Source organism: Bos mutus, chromosome 16 (genome assembly GCF_027580195.1).
Source record: "Bos mutus isolate GX-2022 chromosome 16, NWIPB_WYAK_1.1, whole genome shotgun sequence".
NCBI lineage: Eukaryota > Metazoa > Chordata > Mammalia > Artiodactyla > Bovidae > Bos > Bos mutus.
The window spans coordinates 34,437,046-34,456,902 of record NC_091632.1 but is presented as its reverse complement, the minus strand read 5'-3'; the positions used below and the strand labels follow the sequence as shown (position 1 = coordinate 34,456,902).

Here is a 19,857-nt window from a genome sequence, read left to right as displayed (position 1 = left end):
TCCTTAATTGTAAAAGAATTCCTTAATTGTTAAAGTGACATGACCCAGGGCATTCAAAATAGGATTGAATTTACATGCAAGAATGTGTATGGTGTATAAAATGGAAATTTACCTGTAACAGAGGCCAATTCCTTTACTCTTGGTTCATGTCCTATTTTTGTTCTTTCAAACAAGTATGGCTTACTCAGTCTACATAGTACTACTAACGACAGCTCAATGAAACATAATGAACCCTGAACCTAAGCTTCTAAAAGCATGAGCTTTTGTCTTCCTGGCTCATGGCAGGTACTCAAATTTGTTCAAAGAATGGACCTTAGAAAAGTATGTCAAAGTTGCTACTGGGCAATGTTCTAACCCGTTTTCAACAGCAAATGAAGCATCTAGACTTGAGCATTCAACACTGGAAGCATCACCAGCACCTTATCATATGCATTTACACTGAACTTTATCATTTCAAAGAGAATCATTTATGACACATCTATGATATTTCATTTAATAGGATGACCAATTCAAGATGATCCTTCTACAGTTCCATAGGAATCAGATTTTTTGCCTCAACATTGGCCAGCCATTTTGTAAAATTAGGCTGACTTAACTCCTTATCACCATAAACACAAACTCCAAGGAAGCATCACTTTCACATGTAAAGGAGAACACACTGTAAGCTTCCTTTTTTCCTTTGATCACATCATGGCTTACAAGATCTTAGTTTCCCGACCAGGGATTGAATTCTCAAGCCCCTGGCAATGAAAGTGCAGAGTCCTCACCACTGGACCACCAGGGAATTCCCTAAGCTTTCTAATATAAAGTGGTTAAGACACCAAGAATGGCTGTAGTTTACTGCCTGCATTAAAAGTAGGTTTAAAAATGGCTTCCAGGTATTTTCTAAAATAAGCAAACTACGTCCAAAATGTGAAAGAAAAAAGTTACAGAAGTCAAAGGTATATACATAAACATTAGTGCTACACTGTTCAGTTTAATAAATGATGATTTTGTACACATTTTGCTGGACTCTACCAAAAGAAATGAGTGTTCTTGCCACCAAGGAACTCTAGCAAGAGACAATAAAACTGCACACTAGTACTATGTATAAAAGGCTCTGGCAGGACCCGGAGGGACTTTGAAAGGCCAGGTTTTCAGAGAATGCTGTTCCCATGACTACAAAGTATCCAAACTACTCTAAGTAGGTGAGAAATTCATCTAAAGCATAATGTGACCCCATAAATTTGTGCTGAGAATTACTTTGGCAACCTGTAAGACTCAATGCACTAGCAGGTAAACTAAATGCACTGGGTTTATTTCTAGCCCATCATTTAGGAGCCTGTGACCTTATCAGCAAAGTCATCTGATTGTCAGTTCCTACCATAAGTAACACATGAAAAGAGTCACAGCCCTATTTCCCTGACACTGTATTTAAGGGAATAAAAGAAATACTTTTAAACTGCAGAGCCCTATGAAAATGAGTCATCACTTGCTTTTGTGAGCTGAACTGTCATTAGGGGGTAAAGCACTTTTTTCCCCCCTACTTATTCATCAACTATTGAGTGGTATGACTTCCACTCTATGGAAAAGGCAAAGATTCTTAAGTTCTACTGAAAGGAATGCATTCCAGAAACACTACCATCTGAAACCAAATGAGGCAAAACTGGGTCACAGTAAAGTCCTACACCCTCATGCTTCCTACTTTATCTCTAAACATTCAACAGGGATAAATAACCAAGGAACAAAGCCAGAGCCAGATAATCAGTAAAATGAATTAATTTGAGTGGCAATATTCAAAAATTAACACTCACATAACATTATCCAACCCTCACAAGACACTGTTCTCTGAAAAATATTGAACATACACACAGAAAATTTTAATGAAATTTTAATGTCTTAAGTGCCACTAGATCATCAACACATTTTCCACTCACTTATGGCTAAGAATTCCTATAAGCACTAAAGTATTAACAATGACTTCAGATTGTGGGGGTGGGGGTGGGGAGGATGGAGAATCCTCCCTATAGAGGATATGTAGACTATGTTCTTACATATGCTCATTCTCTCTCTCTCACACACAGAAAAATTTGGAACGTGGATTCCAATCCACTAGTGGAAAACCACTGATACCTTAGAAGTTCACCCTTTGGGAAATTTGGCTGTAGGGGATATTTTTCATTAAAAAACCGCTCAAGTAGTTAATGACCATTACACTAAACACCATGAGGAAATGAAAAAGAATATATACCTTCTTTGATTTAAACAAAAATGAAGTGGCAAGAAGAGGCAATAAAAAGGGAATGCACCCAATAGGTTTCTGGGAGCATGATCAGGATTTGCCTCATCCTCTGTGGATCAAGATCAACTGTGGAAAATTCTGAAAGAGATGGGAATACCAGACCACCTGACCTGCCTCTTGAGAAATCTGTATGCAGGTCAGGAAGCAACAGTTAGAACTGGACATGGAACAACAGACTGGTTCCAAATGGGAAAAGGAGTATGTCGAGGCTGTATATTGTCACCCTGCTTATTTAACTTATCCTCAGAGTACATCATGAGAAACGCTGGGCTGGAAGAAGCACAAGCTGGAATCAAGATTGCTGGGAGAAATATCAATAACCTCAGATATGCAGATGACACCACCCTTATGGCAGAAAGTGAAGAGGAACTAAAAAGCCTCCTGATGAAAGTGAAAGTGAAGAGTGAAAAAGTTGGCTTAAAGCTCAACATTCACAAAACGAAGATCATGGCATCTGGTCCCATCACTTCATGGGAAATAGATGAGGAAACAGTGTCAGACTTTATTTTTTTGGGCTCCAAAATCACTGCAGATGGTGACTGCAGCCATGAAATTAAAAGACGCTTACTCCTTGGAAGGAAAGTTATGACCAACCTAGACAGCGTATTCAAAAGCAGAGACATTACTTTGCCAACTAAGGTCCGTCTAGTCAAGGTTATGGTTTTTCCAGTGGTCATGTATGGATGTGAGAGTTGAACTGTGAAGAAGGCTGAGCGCTGAAGACTTGATGCTTTTGAACTGTGGCGTTGGAGAAGACTCTTGAGAGTCCCTTGGACTGCAAGGAGATCCAACCAGTCCATTCTGAAGGAGATCAGCCCTGGGATTTCTTTGGAAGGAATGATGCTAAAGCTAAAACTCCAGTACTTTGGCCACCTCATGTGAAGAGTTGACTCATTGGAAAAGACTCTAATGCTGGGAGGGATTGGGGGCAGGAGGAGAAGGGGACGACAGAGGATGAGATGGCTGGATGGCATCACTGACTCGATGGACGTGAGTCTGAGTGAACTCCGGGAGTTGGTGATAGACAGGGAGGCCTGGCGTGCTGCGATTCATGGGGTCGCAAGGAGTCGGACACAACTGAGCAACTGAACTGAACTGTCACAGAGACCTTTTATACTTGAACTTGAGTGTCTAAAGGCATTTCTCAAATAGTCTTTTCTCTAACACATATCTACAGGGTGGAGATCTAGTAGAAACATTCCAGGAGACTTAATCACAGAGGCAAGTTTGGACAAACAGCTTTATCATATAGATGATAGCTTCCATTTTCAAATGTGATCAGCTTTTGAAGAACCTACTGACATTGTCAAGGTGTTTTAATATATGTGGTCTAAAAAAGAATTAATCATCAGTTCTGATGCAATTTTAAGCATTAGCCTGATTTAGATGGTGACACCTTAAATAGTCGACTGTGGACTGTAATGGTTCCTACAATTCCCACAAGCAGTAGAAAAAATATCAAATACCACATAACCATGACTGAAAAAATTAACAAAGATCAGTAAGGTTTACTTTATTTTTTGCCGTGCCATGTGGCTTGTGGGATCTTAGTTCCCTGATCAGGGATTGAAACCAGGTCCATGGCAGTGAAAGCAGCAAGTCCTTCCACTGGAAGGCCAGGGAATTCCCAAGGATTGTTTACTTTCTACACAGCTAAAGTTACTAATTTATACAACTTTGGCTTTCTGATTCACAAATTATTTAAGAGATCTGAATTTAAAACAAAGCTCTTGATAGTCTTTTTAAAGTTCTTTGTTATTTCAATTAATTCTATGAGCTCATACATGGTGACAACTTGGATGTTGTCATTACAAAATACACTGGGCATTTAATAGTCTATAAGTAGTCCATGTGGTCGCTAAGAGTCGGACACGACTGGGTGACTTCCCTTTCATTTTTCACTTTCATGCATTGGAGAAGGAAATGGCAGCCCACTCCAGGGTTCTTGCCTGGAGAATCCCAGGGACGGGGGAGCCTGGTGAGCTTCCATCTATGGGGTCGCACAGAGTCAGACACGACTGAAGCGACTTAGCAGCAGCAGCAGCAGCAATGCATTTCAACATGTTTAATTTAAATGTGTAAGGCCAGATGATTTATATATAAAGTTATAATCTAGAAAAGAGTAACTCTTTTAATGAGTATTCTCAGGGAGAAAATGTAGATAAGGTTAACCCAACTCCCATGAGCTACATGAGAAATCCATTTTTAATGTGTTTCCATACATGGGGATAATAAAAGGGATAAGTTTGGGGGGAAGGAGAGTAGCAATAAGGGATGAAAAACAGAATTTAATCCCATCTAAATTTTATGTACTAGAAATTTTCAAATTCAAGCTATGCTGATAGGTTGAAAATACATACCTTCTTTCCAATAACATTTCATAAAAGTCTCTAATATCTTGACCAGATTTTTCCATACAGTGATAAAATGCCAGCTGACTTTCTCGATTTGCAAAATCCACCTAAAAAAAAAAAATGAACAGCAGGTGTTTAATGCGAGTTTCAGATTTCAATGATGGAAAGTGTTACCAAATTTGAAAACTCTTCTTCTGGATAAATTACAAGAAAATGTAACTTAGATCTCATTTAAGTGAAATAGTCCTCATAACTAAAACTGTATTTTTTTAACTTGAAAATTCTCAAATTCTACAGAAATCTTGATAAAGAATTATAATTTAAAGTTTCAGAACCCAATCCTGAAGAAGTGGAGAAAGCAAAATCAAAAACTGAAACATACCTATCAGGATTCTAGGCCATTGGTTAAATAATCAGACCAACTAAATCTAGTAATATCTTATGAAAAAACAGGCTTACAACCCAACATTCAAAAAACTAATAAGATCATGGCATCTGGTCCTATCACTTCATGGCAAATAGATGGGGAAAAATGGAAACAGTGACAGACGTTATTTTCTTGGGCTCCAAAATCACTGCAGATGGTGACTGCAGCCATGAAATTAAAAGATGCTTGCTTCTTGGAAGAAAAGCTAGGACAAACATAGAGTATTAAAAAGCAGAGACGTCACTTTGCCGACATAGGTCCATCTAGTCAAGGCTATGGTTTTTCCAGTAGTCATGTATGGATGTGACAGTTGGACTATAAAGCTGAGAGCTGAAGAACTGATGCTTTTGAACTGTGGTGCTGGATGAGAGTAACTTGGACAGCAAGGAGATTAAACCAGTCAATCCAAAAGGAAACCAACCCTGAATATTCATTGGAAGGACTGATGCACAAGCTCCAGTTCTTTGGCTACCTGATGCAAAGAGCTGACTTGTTGTAAAGACCTTGATGCTGGGAAAGACTGAAGGCAGGAGGAGAAGGGGCAACAGAGGATGAGATGGTTGGATAGTATCATGGACTCAATGGACTTGAGTTTGAGCAAACTCTGAGAGATAGTGAGGACAGGGAAGCCTGGCATGCTGCACTCCATGGGGTTGCAAAGAGTTGGATATGATGAGCAACTAAACAACAACAACATCTTGTGCATAAATTTGCTGGAACCACAGTTAGAACATAAAATATGGAAGAACATTTAAACTTTACTCAGTGAGGCCTCAAAGTCACTAAAGCATGATATTCACCATTTATCAATATCTTATTTAAAAATACTGATTTCAATCTAACCAGAGTTATTAAGTGCATAAATTCCTTGAAACTCTCATGAACAAAAGTTTTTAAATAAAAATACTTAGACAAAAGATCATACTTTCACTGATTACCCACTCTTTAAGAGAAGAGGAAAGAAGATCGAGAGGATCATTCAAGAAGCTGGACTGACACTTGGAGCTCCTGAGAGTGCAGCCTGCACTGAGAGCTCACTGGTGAGCACCAGGAACCCAGGGTGTAGGGAACGAGGATCTTTAGGGAAGGTTCTGTGATAACGTTTTAAAAGACTCTGTGTCCTTGCTGCTAAGTCACTTCAGTCGTGTCCGACTCTGTACGACCCCATAGACGGCAGCCCACCAGGCTCCCCGTCCCTGGGATTCTCCAGGCAAGAACACTGGAGTGGGTTGCCATTTCCTTCTCCAATGCATGAAAGTGAAAGTGAAGTCGCTCAGTCCTATCCGACTCCTAGCGACCCCATGGACTGCCGCCTACCAGGCCCCTCTGTCCATGGGATTTTCCAAGCAAGAGTACTAGAGTGGGTTGCCATTGCCTTCTCCTCTGTGTCCTTAAGTAGCCAAATTAAAAAATTGTAATATCGCCCTTGAAAACTGAGATATATACTAGATGTGCTGTAAGCCAACAAAATGCCAATCATTAAAAGGTTGGGATCCAAACATGACTTTGTTTTGGTTCTGCTTAAAGTCATTCTGCACACCTTTATTTTATTTCCACCGATTTTCCTCCCCTTGGTCTCTTTTACAGCTGCTTGTGCATATTCAATTTCATTGTAAAGAACCAGGGCCATGCCTTTTAAGCGATCAAACACCACCTGTAAAAAAACAAACAACATCAGTCTAAACAAAATTCTGTGTTAGTCCCAACAAAATTCTAAGTCACTAACACATTGCCAAGAATAAATATATATTTTTTTTATTTCAGAAAAAAATTTGTTTTTCCTGATGATGCATGTTATAGTAAAAACACAACAAAATGTTGTAGGAACTGTTTAGATTTGTGGATATTGTGGCCTGAGGTATATTGTTTTTATTTTGTTTTTGTGTATTCTTTTTCCACGTTGACTGAGTACTGTCTTATATTAAAGTAAGTACCGACAAAAAAATCACCGGACCAAAAAACTGTTTCTCCATACAACAAAAGCTACACGTACAGAAATGTCAAAGTTATGCAACATACCTCCGACAATGTAAAATCTGCTTTTAAGAAGTTAACATCTTTACCTTCACATAATGGAAGGGGGTCCAGAGACTCTTTTCCTGTTATGTTTGTGAACGTTACACAACAAACATTGGTTGGATGAATATTCTGTTGTATGAGTGTTTTTGAAAATTATCATTTTTTTAAAAATCAAGTCTAATTACATGTAAGTGTGAATGTGAATAATTATATAATCAGACTAATTTTAATGAGATAAAATTATAGAAATCCCTAAGCAACAGTCTATTTAACAGTATTTTGCAGACTGGTTCTAAAATTAATCATTTTGATGGGTTCGATATAGTTTTTTCAAAACATATCATAAGTAAGTGCTCTTCTAGATCAAATTTTGGAAAAAAGAGAATTTTAATGTATGAGTTACAAAGAAAAGTCAGCACCAGAAACTGGGTCTGAAAGGACAGAATACCAAAAGAAAGGAAGTCATTAGTGACTTAAAGCCACATACTCAAACCTCCCACTTACCTTTACCACAGGCCCATATCGGCAAAAATGTCGTGTTAAATATTGATCTGACACATTTGAAGAAAGCCCGTCTAACCACACACAGTTTGTAGGCATGCTCTTTCCAAAACCCAGCTGAATACAAAAGGCAAAATTTCTATTAGTTAAGCCACCAATTATTCAACAACAAAAATTGTGAAAAAACTTGTATTCTGTAGGAATCTTATCCAACCACCACCTCAAGTGGGAATCAAGTTAAAATCAAACAAAAATTTACACAAAATTTATCCTGCCTGGCTAAGCAAGTATTAATTCAGATTACAGTATAACAGGATAAGGATGCAAAGAAGTTTATTACCTTTATGGTTATCTAACTATACTATTACAATTTTAAATAATCATATATACCAAAATAAAACACCTCCAAATCTTGAGGAAAAAAAACACAGCAAATATTAACAGCACAGTAACATATAAATTCCTTTACCTTGAGACGATTATTTCCAAGGTATTCCCCATCCATCTTCTTAATAGCCTTACAAACGCTGGCAATGTCACAGTATTGCAAGAACGCATACTGAGGGACTCCGTTTACTTTCTTAATATCAATATCCTGAAAAAAACAATGGATGGATACCACTTAGTGATATGTCAATAAAAAATAAATCAGAATAAACCAAGTCCATATGAGCTACATGGTTCTCAAAACAGATTCCTCCCAAACCACCTGCTTAGTTATAATTATACATCTTCATGCAACTGTAAATAGCCTAAAAATCTATTCAACACAACATTTGTAGTCACAAACCATGAAATTCTTCGCACGTGAAGCTCTGCAGAAGAGCAACTGCAATACAACTCAAAACTCAAAATTTTAAATCCATAATACCTGTGTTAAGAGAAATTTATGATAAGAAGTAAAAGGTGGCCTATTTAATGAAAACCTAACAAATAATTCCCTTCTGCAATATCTAAAATCCTTATTAGGGGCAAGCCATTTAAAATACAGCATCTGGGAAGAATAACAATGATAAAGAAGTCAAATTTTCAAAAAGTGATTTAAAATATGCAATCCCGAATCAGAAGCTTCATTCTATTAGTATATCTAACTGAATCAAACCTGGTAACTGATAAATGTGGTAATAATCTCTCATACCCAGAATGAACGGACTACATAAATATCTGAACTACTCTGTGAAGATGCATTAGAATACCATCCCTGGACTAAAGAAACACTCTACATAAAGGAATATCCCCATTTCCTTGGAATGCTCAAAACCTGCTGTCACATCTGACACTCTGGTCCTGCCTACTTAGAGGAGGTAGTGAAAAAACCTGGCTTACACATGAAAATGGTCCAGAGAAACCAGACACTTGGATGGCAAAACTTGTACTTAAACAATAATGAGCTGGGCCATATATTGCAGATTATGTATTGTGATTATCTAAGCCTCCTTAAGGGTCACAAGCCAATAATCAAAACCTGAAACAGAGCAAAATGAGTAATGCATTTAAAGAGCTGTTTGATGGGTCCTTAAAAAAAAAAAAAGCATAATTTATACTCAAAATTTTTCTAAGTAATGGTAAATGGAAGCTGTTTTCATCATTACATAGAATGTAGTAACTCAGGATAGCTCCATTTAAATTTCCCAAAGAACAATGGTGGGCTGACTTACTAAAAAGGTTCTGTTATAGCATAATCTGTTATCAATAAGCAGCAGACCATGTTCCCAAGGTTTGTATGTCATTAAAACAGTGACAATCATGAGCAACTGCAAACAAGATAATAGTTTTCAAATACTGACATGTCCACCTTATTGACAAGCATAGCTCTTAAAACATAATAATCATTCCATTTTTAGCAACCCTGGTGATGAAAATATATCCACATGCCCAAATTCAACTTTTTATACTCCTTCAAACATTCAAATAAAAATATGTTTGAAAATTTTATCAATTCATAGTCTCGCAAAGCCAAAAAACAAATAAATAACAGACTGTGATCTAAAGATAGAAGAAGCTGTAGCCCAAATAGGTAACTGAGCATCTAGTCACTCATCCAGGTAGGCAGTAGAGCTGGAATTAAGAGTATACAGTACCCTCACAAAAATAAGAGAAGTTAAATAATCAGAAAAGAAAGATGAATGTTTTGTTGGTATCGCTCCCTAAATAGCTTCTCTGTTTTTTCTTCACTTCTGCCAACCACTTCAATTTCTACTCTCAAGCCCCTAAAGATGAGGTTTTGTTTAGCCACAAGCACAAATAATATTTTATTCACAAGACTACGTTATGCCATTAAAAAATATTAAGAATCTTTTGCTTAGAGCATTAGTGTATACGTAAGAATAGACAAATGGACATCACATATACACAAACCTAAAAGATGTACAATAGCTGTTTCTACGCAAACTATTTTTTTTTTTCTCTCCAAAGTCCAAATATATTACTTTCTTCACAATTATTAGCTGTGAAGTCCTAGAGAAAGTCTAGGAAGACAGAAGTAATTTTCCATTTTTTCAAACATAACACAAAACAGTATACCTAAGGATACAAACTGTAACCAAACTACTTTCACTATAATTTCACTCAAGTTTTAAATCATGGAGAACAGAAAAATCCTTCTATCTCTAAGTCAAACAATGACTTGCATAATTTAAACAGATTCTAATTAAAACTTCAAAACAGAACCGAGCTTCCAGCATGACAACCACATTCCAATAATTCCCAAGGTACTTCTAACGTGCATTGTAATAAAAAGAATCATACACTAATCTGCTGCTTCTTTCTTACAGACATGTTTTCTCTTCCAGATTTTCCTTTCAACCCACAGGACTAGAGATGGCATTAAAACAGCATCCAATGGACAAAGATAAGACAAGTGGAAAAGAAAATACATACGTAAATAAAGACAATTATATATTTTTACATACACACATAAAGCAGTCCCTGATGAGTTTTGCCAGATCATCTTTTAGCAGGAGTTAAAAACACATAGGGCAAATGAGAAAAATATTCATTATAACATCTAAATACATTTTTCCAAATATAAGCTGCACTTATGCTGTATGTTTTATGACAAAGATTTAAAATTGTTTTCATTGTTAAAAAAAAACACAACATACCACAATTTCTCCAAAGCGCTGGAAGATGTTGCGAAGATCATGGTAAGTAGTGGTTTTTTCAAGGTTACCAATAAAAAGGGTTCTTGTTGCTTTGGGGTGAAATTCATCTATCCTTTCATCCAAGGGGCGAAATTCATTTTCACTTTCCGTTTCTGTAAGTGGGAAGGGGCAGAGAGTGTTTTAATGTTTACTCATATATCATGGGAAAATCTACTTTAAGAAATCAAATCTCTGATATGCGGGGCTTAATTCTCATGTAATCTGAAAAATCATATATACTATCAGAAACAGCTCCAAAGCAAAAGAAGAATACAGAAGCTAGAGAAACATGTCTAAAAAATTAAGAGAAAGTTAACACCTTGATCTTTCAAATAGAAAAGTAGACTGAATTTCCATTTCAGTTGATTTGTTTTAAAAGATAATCACTATCACAGAAATAGGTTTTAAACCCCAGTGGAAAATGGCAATTATTTAAGCCTAATGGTACGTTTCAAAATTATGTAGTAGGCTCTGAATGTGAACTATAAAACTAAAATCCTAAAATCTGAAATAAACATGAAGTTCAGCTAAAAACAGTCCCGTTTCACTATTTATTTACTTTTCAATATTTTGTAAAATATTTAGCATATTATGCTTGTCATACCCAATTATCTAAATACAGCAATTTTTAGATACAAGAATAGCAACTGTATGAAAACTGACTGAAGTAACGCTTATAAAATATCTTCTTTTGCTGTTGCATGGTACCCAATGACAAATAGAAAGAGGTTAAATGACTCTTAAGGTTTTTATTTCTTATGATCAAAGTCCTGGTTCAATGTCTAACTCAATCATAGGCTTTCTCTGAAGTTCCATTTAACTTGGGATGGGCTTTCCTCATGGGTCAGATGGTAAAGAATCTTTCTTCTATGTGTGTTTGATCCCTGAATCAGGAAGATCCCCTGGAGAAAGAAATGGCAACTCACTCCAGTATTCTTGCCTGGAAAATTCCATGGACAGAGGAGCCTGGCGGGCTACAGTCCATGGGGTCGCAAAGAGTAGGACACGACTGAGTGACTAAACAACAAGAAGTTAGGGACTTTCAACGTTTTCTGGATAACAATCATAATATGGCCTATATGATATCTCTTTTTTAATGTAAAACAAAGCCACCCAAAAATGTTAGTATTTAATCAATTTGACTAAAACAAAGTGTTCATTAGCTCCAGCCACATTACTGATGATGTCAACAACAACACTGATATTAAAAAGACTCAACTTCTGAGCTGCTGGGTGAACTACGCCAGAATACATCTCGCTTCTGATTCCAGATTAATAGCTCTAATGGTAGCAGACCTTAATCTCACCCAATCATCAGAGAGTATATATATACTTTCAGTCAGATGGGCCCAGAAACTGTTCAGTGCTCATTACAACTATCTTTATCTACATTTTCATCTTATTTCACAGAGGGTGACACTACCCTTATGGGCAGAAAGTGAAGAGGAACTCAAAAGCCTCTTGATGAAAGTGAAAGTGGAGAGTAAAAAAGTTGGCTTAAAGCTCAACATTCAGAAAACGAAGATCATGGCATCCGGTCCCATCACTTCATGGGAAATAGATGGCGAAACAGTGGAAACAGTGTCAGACTTTATTTTTCTGGGCTCCAGAATCACTGCAGATGGTGACTGCAGCCATGAAATTAAAAGACGCTTACTCCTTGGAAGGAAAGTTATGACCAACCTAGATAGCATATTCAAAAGCAGAGACATTACTTTGCCAACAAAGGTTCGTCTAGTCAAGGCTATGGTTTTTCCTGTGGTCATGTATGGATGTGAGAGTTGGACTGTGAAGAAGGCTGAGCGCTGAAGAACTGATGCTTTGAACTGTGGTGTTGGAGAAAACTCTTGAGAGTCCCTTGGACTGCAAGGAGATCCACCCAGTCCATTCTGAAGGAGATCAGCCCTGGGATTTCTTTGGAAGGAATGATGCTGAAGCTGAAACTCCAGTACTTTGGCCACCTCATGTGAAGAGTTGACTCATTGGAAAAGACTCTGATGCTGGGAGGGATTGGGGGCAGGAAGAGAAGGGGATGACAGAGGATGAGATGGCTGGATGGCATCACTGACTCGATGGACATGAGTCTCAGTGAACTCCGGGAGTTGGTGATGGACAGGGAGGCCTGGTGTGCTGCGATTCATGGGGTCGCAAAGAGTCGGACACGACTGAGCGACTGATCTGATCTGATGTCTCATTTTAAACTCAACAAGGTCTTCTTAAAATTATCTAGGAGAGTACATACTTAGAAATATTTCATTTAAAAGGAGAAAAAAATAATTCAGACACATCTTGAGATTTGTACTTTAAAAGGCAATCAGGGGAGTTCCCTTGGCCTGGTGGCCTAGTGGTCAGGATTCTAGGCTTTCACTGCTGTGGTCCAGATTCAACCCCTGATCAGGAGAACTAAGATCTCCCAAGCCTCGTAGTGCAGTCAAAAAAAAAAAAAAAAGGCAGAATCAGAATGATAAAGCATGATTTGCAACCATTCAAATCTACAATGACTTCAATTCCACCAAACAGCTCAGTAAAAATTTCAGAGTGTGTCTTTCAGCCTTCATGACCAGTTTTAACTCTTATTGCCTACTTATCACTGAAATGTTGAGGGGATTGTGATGTTGCACAGCAGAGGAGTAAAAAAAAGCACAATGTTTGAAGCCACCAGAGGTCTGTTGGCAAAGTTAGGTTTCCTGGACTTGGATATTTTTAATTCCAAGAGGTCTCTGACCTAAGGAAGCAATCAGCTCCATACATTTCAATATTAAACATTTATGACAACCATCCAACAGCTAATTCCAACCCAATGTCCTTACACAGCTTTCAAATAACCCATTCAACTGGTCTTTCAATGCTGTCCCATTTGGGAAAAGTACCTTTGACTTTCCTATGCTTGAACCAGTCCAACTTCTCTACATGTTCAATGAAAGAAAAGTAAAAGTGTTAGTGGTTCGGTACTGTCTGACTCCTTGTGATCCCACAGACTGTAGCCCACCAGGATTCTCTTTCCAAGGGATTTTCCAAGCAAGAATACTGGAATGGGTTGCTATGCCCTTCTCCAGGGGATCTCCCTGACCCAGGATCAAATCCAGGTCTCCTGCATCGCAGGCAGATTTTTAACCTTCTGAGACACCAGGGAAGCTTAAAAAAACATCTCAACATCTTCAGTGGCTGGTGGTTAAAGCCCAGTTAACATCCTGGGTGTTAACTAATTAGGTAAAATGATTTTTTTTTTTTAATCTTCTGGTCATGCTGTGCAGTATGTGGGATCTTAGTTTCCCGACCAGGGATGGGACCTGAGACCCCTGCACTGGAAGCACAAAGTTTTAACCACTGGGCTTCCAGGAAAGACCCCCAAATGTTTTTTTGTTTTTTTCACTAAAAATCTCAAGCTAAGCCCACTACTTGGAGATTAGAAGGTCACTTATTGATAATGCCCCTGAGTTAGATCCTCACTAATTAAAAATTACATATGTACATATGGCTCTAAAAACTTGTACAGATTATATAACATTCTAAATATTATTCCTCAAAGTCAGTTCTGACTGTTTAAAATGTGTTAAATAAGAACTCCTGAACTGCCCTTAGCCCAAGTGTAAGTTAAGGCAGTGCATCTCAAACTCCAGAGGAGGAAATGAATGGGAAGGAATAACTTCTATTAACAATTCCTTTGAAAAGATTATATTCCTTTGAATTCCTGTGTTTTACCACAAAATTAAGCATATTTTATAGTCTTCATTCTAAAAACTCTGTGCCTGTTTTAATATACAAATAACACACATTCTTATCAGAGAAATTCTATTTTTTTCCTCTTAGTTGTCAAATAAAATGAATATTCCAAGAAAATGGGCTATGTTTATCCTATAAATTCCACTCAAAGTCTCACTCTTAAAGTTCAACTGTCCCACGCATACATTATGCGAATGCATAAAGTTAACATTTCTGCTCATTCCTCTGTAGATTTACTCACAAGTAAATCAGGGGTTTTAAAAACTTGAGCATGCAAATTCTAAACCAGTAAGCGAGGGTAGGATCAAAGATTTGCATTATAAACAAGCACTGCAGGTGGTTCTGAAACAGGAAGAACACTGACCCACGTCACGTCTGACAAGACTTCCTGCTTTAGAATAGACAAGTCTTACAGGTAGGTTCGAGCAATATAACGTCCCCTTGAAATTTTCCATGGGCTGCATACACTCCATCTGTCATTATCTTTCAAGGTCATGGAAACTGGAATAACAGGACCAATTTGTGCAGAGCATAATGGAAACAAAACTGGTCTAACTAGTCCCTCAAATTGATGTAGTCTGTTTTCTAATTCTGTTGTCATTCTCCTAGGAACTACCACCTTATCTCAATCAATTCAATCCTTTGGGGGAGGTGGGATTCAACAAGGGCCTAAACTGCCTTTTACAAAAACAATCTTCACGCCTTCTGAACCAAAACAATCTATTTTATTAAGTTGAGCAACAACTTAATAAACAGCTCTTTAAAACAGAAGACACTGAAAGTGTGTTAAGAGAGCTGTCTCTGTCTCTTACCCGGCCCTATCCATGCTGTTACTTCAATCTGCATGCCAAAGAAAAGTTTTCCTTTTGATGCAGTCAACGCTTTTTCTTGGTCCTCTTGCTGCCGAAAGAATACCAGACCATATCTCTCTTCTGAAGCTCCATGTATCTGCACTGAAGTCACCTTTCCAAATTTCTTAAATTCATGGAAAAGGCCATCTTTAAGGCTTGTATCTAAACCATCAAACAAAAACAAGTTGCTCATTTTTCTAATACAGTTACAACTCAAAATGTAAGCTACTGAGTCTTTAACCTGACTTTTGACCTAATTAGCATTAAAACATTACTTTTTCAAATTAAACCACTCTAAAGATGCATTTTAGAGATTACTGAACAATTCTGAAAATAAACTGGGTTTTAAAAGATATTACTGGTTACCTGCTAGAATGATATAGCATGGTTACTCAGGAAAATACTCTTATGTACAGATCTTTTAAGATAGTGTGAAATGATATAACACCAGGGATTCACTTTAGGATAAAAAGGGAACAAGAACAGGAAAGAAGAAAGATGGAGACAGTTAAAGCAAGTGTGGCAAAACACTGATGATTTTTAAATCTGGTATGGTGTAAGGGAATATTTCTTCTACTGTGGGTGAGTTTAAAATTTTCATGATAAAAACTTCACAAACATACATATATATGCATATGAAAACTTTAAAGACTTGAGAAAGAAAGTCATATCTCTGGTTTTCCATGCATCATGCTGATGATAAAACTGTGGGAAATGGCATATAACATGCTAAACAACTTTAACGCCTTTTAGAGATGAATTATACTATCTGGAAGTCTTGTGTTAATTAGTTCCATTATAAAAATTAAAACTGTACAGAAAGACAAGCCAATTTTAACCCATGTCCATTTCTAAATTACAAAGTAATTAAATCAAAAGTTCATCAACATTTGTATCTCACTAGTCTCTATTCATAAACCTGGTATGTAGGTTTCACAGGCTATTTTAATAAATAAGTAATCACTGAAATGCACTTAGCAAGACATACTTAGTTAGGTCTTTGTTGGTCTGACCATCTACTAACAGTTGTTTACATACTCAATATATGCCTGACATAGCAATAAAAATACATTATAACCAAATGTCAAAAAAAATCGGAATAAAAATTACAATAGAGCTTTTAACTACATACAGTCATTATTCATGACTTTCTTCATTTAAAATGTTAACATATTGAAATGGGTTTCCTAGCATAATTTTATTATGCCCAAGTTACTTCATAGGACTCCAGACCACTGTAAATCTAACTCAAAATAGTGTTTCTATAATTTCATTCTACCAAATTTTTCCTAATATAAAAATATTTAATCCAGAAAGCATTTTTATTCAAAATGAACCATGCTTTCTTTATATAACACACACCATACAATCTTCATGTGTGTAAATGCATATAATATGCATAATAATGTGTATATATGTATATATAATTAGGTACAAGTAACATGCAATCTTATATATGTAACAACCTAGAAATTATATAAATTATAATCACTTGCTTTTTATTACATGGCATTAAATATCAATGAACCACAAAAAGAAAAAGGAGTCAAAGCTGAAAGACAAATAGAAAATACTACCAACACAGTCAGAATAAGAGAGAGAGAGATTTAAACAAAATCTATACAATGTAGAAAACATAAGTTGCTCTCTCATTCCCCAAAAACAGCAGAGAGGAAAGTACAGTAATACAAAATTTTACCTGTAGAGCGCACTGGAAGATTCTGAACCTTGATCCCAAAACTTTTACGGGGCTCATCTTTGTCCAGAGACGAAAGCAACTGGGAAGTGGGTGCTGGGACTGCTGCAGATTGAACCGATCGGGCTGGAGAGTCATCACTTGAACTACTGCTGGAATCAGTGCTACAGATGGCAAAGGAAAAAACAAACAAGTGAAAAAACCAACAGAGAATCACATATAAGACTTCTTACAGTCAACAAGTGGCAATCATCAAAAGGTCTAAATTTCAGGTCTGGGTTTTCTGGATACCCTACTTTCTCCACATCTATTTCATACTCTTACTTCAGAGATGGCAGAAGACAGCACTCACTGGCCTAAGAATGTGGAAGTAAAAGTAACAATCTTTTACCACCACAGGCCACCGAAAGACAAATGCTTTGTTCTGTGCAAAATCTGAACAATTTTTTCCAAATAAAACAAGACTAGTAAACACATATGACTTAAGGGTAATGTTAATAAAATAGTGGATATATGAGTTTTGGATTCAGAGATGTCTATTTAAATCCTAACTCAGACATACAGCATGTATCCTTGGACAAGTCACTTAACCTCTTGCTAAGCCTTAGTTTCTACATCTGTAAAAATGGGAATAATAATAATAGTACCTGTCTCACAAGGTTAAGAAACAAAAAAAACACACAGGTTTAGAGTTCAGAATATGACTGGCAAGAAATAAATGAAGTGGCAACGCTGTTACTATTATTGTTACTACTACTATTACCACCACCTCATAGATATTAACTTTTAGGGAAAAACAGACATTCAAAGTAATTTCCCAGGTTTAAATTTTTGAAGGATTAATAAAGAAACATTATACAAATCACTAGAGTCTTGTCAGTTAGGCTCTTTTCTCTGTGAATAATGTGGGAAATGTGAGTCAATGAAATTTAATTTTTCTCTTCAGTTTAATGCAAACCTTGAAGTGTAAGACAATCACAGTTGAAAGAAAAGGAGATCTTCATTGCAACAAAAAGAATAAAATATCTATGAATAAACCTACCTAAAGAGACAAAAGACCTGTATGGAAAAAACTATAAAACTCATGAAAGAAATCAAAGATTACACAAATGGATGGAGAGACATACCATGTTCTTGGACTGAAAGAATCAATACTGTGAAAATGACTATACTACCCAAAGCAATCTACAGATCCAATTCAATCCCTATCAAAATACTAGTGGATATTTTTCACAGAACAAAAAATTTCAGTTTGTATGGAAACACAAAAGACAATTTGTGTTTTGTCAAAGCAATCTTGAGAAAGAAAAATGGAGCTGGAGGAATCAACCTTCCTGACTTCAAACTATACTACAAAGCTACAGTCATCAAGACAGTATGGTGCTGGCACAAAAACAGAAATATAGACCAGTGGAACAAGACAGAAAGCCCAGAGATAAATCCACGCACCTATGGCCACCTTATCTTTGACAAAGGAGGCATGAATATACAATGGAGAAAAGATCGCTTCTTCAATAAGTGGTACTGGGAAAACTGGATAGCTACATGCAAAAGAATGAAACTAGAACATTTCTGAGCACCATACATAAAAATAAACTCAAAATGGATTAAGGACTTAAATGTATGGCCAGAAAGTATAAAACTCTTAGAGGAAAACATAGGCAATATACTCTTTGGCATACATCACAGCAATATCCCCTTTGACCCACCTCCTAGAGTAAAGGAAATAAAAACAAAAATAAACAAATGGACCTGATTAGACTCAAAAGCTTTCACACAGCAAACGAAACAATAAACAAAATGAAAAGACATTTCACCTCAGAATGGGCGAAAATAATTGCAAATGAAACAACTGACAAAGGATTAACCTCCAGAATATACAAACAGCTCATCTAGCCCAATACCAGAAAAACAAACAACCCCAACAAAAAACAGGCACATGAAAAGATGCTCAATATTTCTCATTATTAGAGAAATGCAAACCAAAACTACAATGAGGTATCACTCTACTGGTCAGAGGCCACCATCAAAAAATCTACAAACAATAAATGCTGGAGAGGGTGTGGAGAAAAGCGAACCCTATTGCACTGTTGGTGGGAATGCAAATTGATATAGCCACTATGGAGAACAGTATGGAGATTACTTTAAAAACTAGGAATAAAACTACCATATGATCCAAATACTCCTCTACTGGATATATACCCGGAGAAAATGATAATTGAAAAAGACACATGTACCCCAATAGTCATCATAGCACTATATACAATAGCTAGGACATGGAAGCAACATAGATGTCCATCAACAGATGAACGGATAAAGAAACTGTGGTACATGTACACAACGGAATATTACTCAGCCATTAAAAGGAACTCCTCTGACTCAGTTCTAATAAGGTGGATGAACCTACAGCCTATTATACAGAGTGAAGTCAGTCAGAAAGTGAAAAACAAGTATCATATATTAACGCATATATATGTAATCTAGAAAGATAGTACTGATAAACATATCTGCAGGGCAGTAATAGAGACATGGGGGATGGACTTGTAGACACAGGGACAAGGAGAGGGTGGGACAAATTGAACGAGTAGCACTGAAACATATACACTGCCATCTGTAAAATCAGATAGCCGGTGGAAATGTGCTTTATGACACAGGGAGCTCACATCTGCTCCTCTGTGACAACCTAGAGGGGTGAGATGGGGTGGGGGACGCTCAGGAGGGAGGGGATGTGCATGTACCTATGGCTGATGCATGTTGATGTATGGTAGAAACCAACACAAACTGTAAAGCAATTACCCTCCAACTAAAAATAAATTCTGGGAAAAAAGAAAGACAAGAAGAAAACATAACCAACACGGTAAC

General features: G+C 36.9%; 1 protein-coding gene across 1 annotated transcript in view; it reads right to left on the bottom strand.

Moving 5' to 3' along the window:
- Positions 1-19,857, bottom strand: part of SPEN (spen family transcriptional repressor) — a 92,460-nt gene that overhangs the window by 12,662 nt on the left and 59,941 nt on the right. The window contains 7 exon segments of the mRNA XM_070384976.1: positions 4,642-4,742; positions 6,603-6,716; positions 7,586-7,699; positions 8,052-8,177; positions 10,687-10,838; positions 15,261-15,461; positions 16,999-17,159. Coding sequence (XP_070241077.1) covers positions 4,642-4,742; positions 6,603-6,716; positions 7,586-7,699; positions 8,052-8,177; positions 10,687-10,838; positions 15,261-15,461; positions 16,999-17,159 — 969 coding nt within the window.